This window comes from Arachis ipaensis, chromosome B10 (genome assembly GCF_000816755.2).
Source record: "Arachis ipaensis cultivar K30076 chromosome B10, Araip1.1, whole genome shotgun sequence".
Classification (NCBI taxonomy): Eukaryota; Viridiplantae; Streptophyta; class Magnoliopsida; order Fabales; family Fabaceae; genus Arachis; species Arachis ipaensis.
Genome location: NC_029794.2, coordinates 128,193,706 through 128,197,575, shown reverse-complemented (window position 1 = coordinate 128,197,575; position 3,870 = coordinate 128,193,706). Strand labels below are relative to the sequence as shown.

The following is a 3,870-nucleotide window of genomic DNA, read 5'->3' as shown; positions in this document are numbered from 1 at the left end:
TTTCAATATATTTTATAATATAAAGGTAAAATTGTCTTTTTACAACATTTCTTTCCTTCTTATTGTCCTTCCATCTAAACACATCTAAAAAAAATAAAAATCCACTCCATTTCTTTCCTTTCCTTTCTTTCCTTTCTATTTCCTTTCTCTCTATTTCTTTCCTTCCATCAAAACATAGTCTTAGTCCCACTTATGAAATAAATTGTGAGAGATCACACTTCTCCCTCTAAAGTAAAATCAAAATTTAGAAAATCCATTTTCCCAACATGGTGGAGGCACATCTTGATATTTGTCTTGAACGTGTTGAGCATGGGGCTTGGTTGCCCGAGCTTCTCCAGGCACTCCGCGAAACAAAATTCTTGGCATTGAAATATGAAACAACACAGGTAACATGCTTATCATAGTGTAACTCGATAATTTGAATTCATAACTATAATTGTGAATTAGGAATTAATTATATTTGATATCTAGTTATCTTCTACACAGTGCTTATTTAGTGCTCCAGCTTTTGAGTTTCCAGAATTTCACCGTTTGCTCAATCTAGAGCTTCATGTTCCATGTTTGAACAGAAACTTCCTTCATAATTGTCGTGTACTTGAAGGTCTTGTAATTTGTATTTGGAAGGTATGAATACATTTCAATTTTCGTTGTTTGTTGTTTCCCTGAGTCTATTCGACAAGTGTTGTTTTTTTGTTATCAGCGAGCATATGCTCACCCGGTGAAATATAATGGGCCAAGACCACCAACCATGGTTCCTAATTGTTTGACATCACATCTCAGGAGTTTTGAGTTTAGAAGATATCAAGACTCTACAGATGAGCGTGAATTTATTGTATGTCTTTTACAAAGAGGACTTGTTTTGAAGACAGTCATAATTCATCTTAAATCTGATTTCGACCTAGAGACTAAGTACAATATTGTCAAGGAATTATCTGCTATTCCGAGGGGTTCTACAATATGTCAGCTTAATTTCATTGACCACAATCATGGTATGAACTGATCTCACTATCTCTATTCTCTGTTGTTGATCATTGTTGACAAAATATCATGTTGGAGTCTTCAAAATTTAAAATTATTCAAGTTTCATAATATAGGGTCAATTTTAGGCTAGTGTTCCAACTGAATTCTTAAAATATTCGTCATGCTTCTGAATAAATTTGTTTGATGCCCTGTTGATAAATAATGAAATATACACTTGAACATAGTGTCGGTGGTTTGGATTGGCTAACTTTGATATTAACAAGTATTTTCATTTCTCTGGTTCATCCTTAAAAGTTTGTTTTTTGGGGTCTCTCATTTGATCCTTTGAGTTGCATGTATGGCTTTCTGATGCAGGTTGATGGCAAATCTACGGTTCAATGTTTCTATATGCATGGTTAATTAGGGCTAAATTCCGTGGTTTTGTAGAAAAGTGATTTTTCTAAAAATGAATTGATGATTTGTATATCACAAACAGCAATTTTCAGATTTTTTTTGTCTTAACTCTTAACTGTTGGTGATTATCAATGCTTTGATACCAATCAAAGATAGTGTTAGACTCTGACTAATTTCATGTATGTTCATCCAAATATCCAATCAAATCTGCCCATAATACTATAGTGATAGATTTAGTTTTGCCACCTTCAAAAATGCTTTAGAACCTTTTAAACTACAAATTAGTCATAGACCTTTTAAGCAGTTTTGTATGATTAAAATTCTAAAGTCATTTTAATTTTCACTGATTTATAATCCAAATATACAATGAATTCCTAAATGAATTCAATTATCATTTTATATGATTTATTCAAAAAAAGATTAATTCACAATTCAGTTTATTTCAATTAAGATCAATTCAAATTTAGAAGTATTTTTGGTAGTAGTGCAGTATAAGATAAAAGAGGAAAATGTCAATAATAATATGTAAAAGTAGTAAATCGAACTATGTTTATCCTGCACAAGTAGCTATTTGATTCAATTTACATATAAATAGCATTTGATTTTTCATGGTAAATTGAATTAACTTGATTCAATTTACATATAGATAACATTTGATTCGATTTATATAAAAGTGTTCAAAACATAACGTATAACTAATTTTAGTTTAGAATATCCGTGTAATTTTAAGCTGAAATCATATTATTTGTATGATTTATTCTATAAAAAGATATTATTATGAGAAATTATGTTTCTTAAAATCTAAGTGAAATTTATTTGTTGATGTCATCATTATTCTTAGAATCAAAATAACATGACTTCCAAACTTTTTAACTCATAACTCATTACCGTCACAAAAACTATTGAATTGGTTAACATTTTTAAATAATATCTTTAGAACACTATTAACTATTTGTTTGCGTGAAACAAAGCCAAGAATATATTATACAATATTTTAAAATATATTAAAATAATTAACATATTTTATCAATATATAATCACATAATAAAATATATTTTCCGTCCGTTGTTATTTTTTTCTTATTATGTTATTTTATTAACGTAAAATCATTCACACTTATTATTGCAATTTAACATGGCAACATAAAAATAAAAATGAGACTAATTATCTTCTAGTATTATTATCATCTGTAACAAAACTATAACTTTTAATAAACAAGTTTTAACTAATATTAGTAAGCATACTATTGACGTTAGGAAACAGGTATTAACTTTTAATATTTTCATTCTAAACATATTATTACCATTAGTAATAATCTTTTCAAAAAAATATTAATAACTTTTACTGTTCCACATTTCCATATTATTACCATTCTAAACATATTATTACCATTATTACCACGTATTATTTACAACTTTCAATATTAATTACAACTTTCAATATACCTAAATATATTACAAGAAAATTATGGCACAAAATTTAAAATTTTAATTAATTACGTCAATTTTATATTAATTCTAAATATTTTTTTAAAAATTTACTCTACATATTTTAACATTTTAATTAATTACAAACACTAACTTACATTTGTATGATGATCTAAAAATTAAATAATATATTTTTCATATTTAGTGGAATCATGAACCATCACCGTTACTTTACTTTTTTTAAATTTAAAATTTTACTCCCAGGGAAGACTGAGGAACAACCATCGATGGAAGCTTTTCTTTGTTTTGGTAAAGGCAAAAGAAGTTCAGTTATTTTAAAATTTAGTTTGGTAAAATTTTTTGAAAAAGTAGTGTTTGTACTTTTTAAAAGTTTAAGATCTTTATTTTATTTTTAATAAATAAAAAAAATTTTGTGTTTATATTTACAACTTTTAAAAGATTGTAGTACTTTTAAAAACAATTAAGATATAACTTTTTAAAGTTGTTTTGTACTTTTTAAAATTTAAAAGTTTAATATAACTTCGTATATTAATTAAAAATCTAAAATTTAAAAGATGAAAATTCATTGCAATTGCCCGATTACTCTCGAGTCTTCCCACTCTTTTATCGTTCTCATTCTAAATTTTAAATACAGCTGCTGATGCACTGATGCCGTTTTTGCTGTTCAAACTCACCACCATCCCCTGCAGCTCCATCTGTTTTAGACCACCCATGATACTGTTGTATACCTCTTCTTTTTTGTAATTATTTTATTCATATTTGATTAATTTTTTTTTCATTTTTTTTTATCTTATCATGGTTAGAATTTTATTTCCTAATTATAAGCGGAAGTGTAGAACCAATTAGAATTAAAGTGATTACTTCGTTTTTCTACCCTAACTCTAATTCTAACCCTCTCCATAAATAAAATATAGAAAGGTCAAAGCATCAACATAGATAGGATCATTCACTTACCGAACTTTATCCCTTGTCATTACAATTTTTCGCAGACTAATTTAACACTTTTTTTCAAGTCCATCCCAAAATTTTTAAGGATTTTATTTTAAAT

The 3,870-nt window shown here is 27.1% G+C and overlaps 1 protein-coding gene across 1 annotated transcript; it reads left to right on the top strand.

The window, feature by feature from the left end:
• LOC107621405 (F-box/FBD/LRR-repeat protein At5g56420-like) lies at positions 267-1,543 on the top strand. The gene is made up of 4 exons (XM_021114697.1): positions 267-386; positions 472-624; positions 701-989; positions 1,336-1,543. The coding sequence occupies exons 1-4, from the start codon at positions 267-269 to the stop codon at positions 1,338-1,340; spliced, it is 567 nt and encodes a 188-aa protein (XP_020970356.1). The 3' UTR covers positions 1,341-1,543.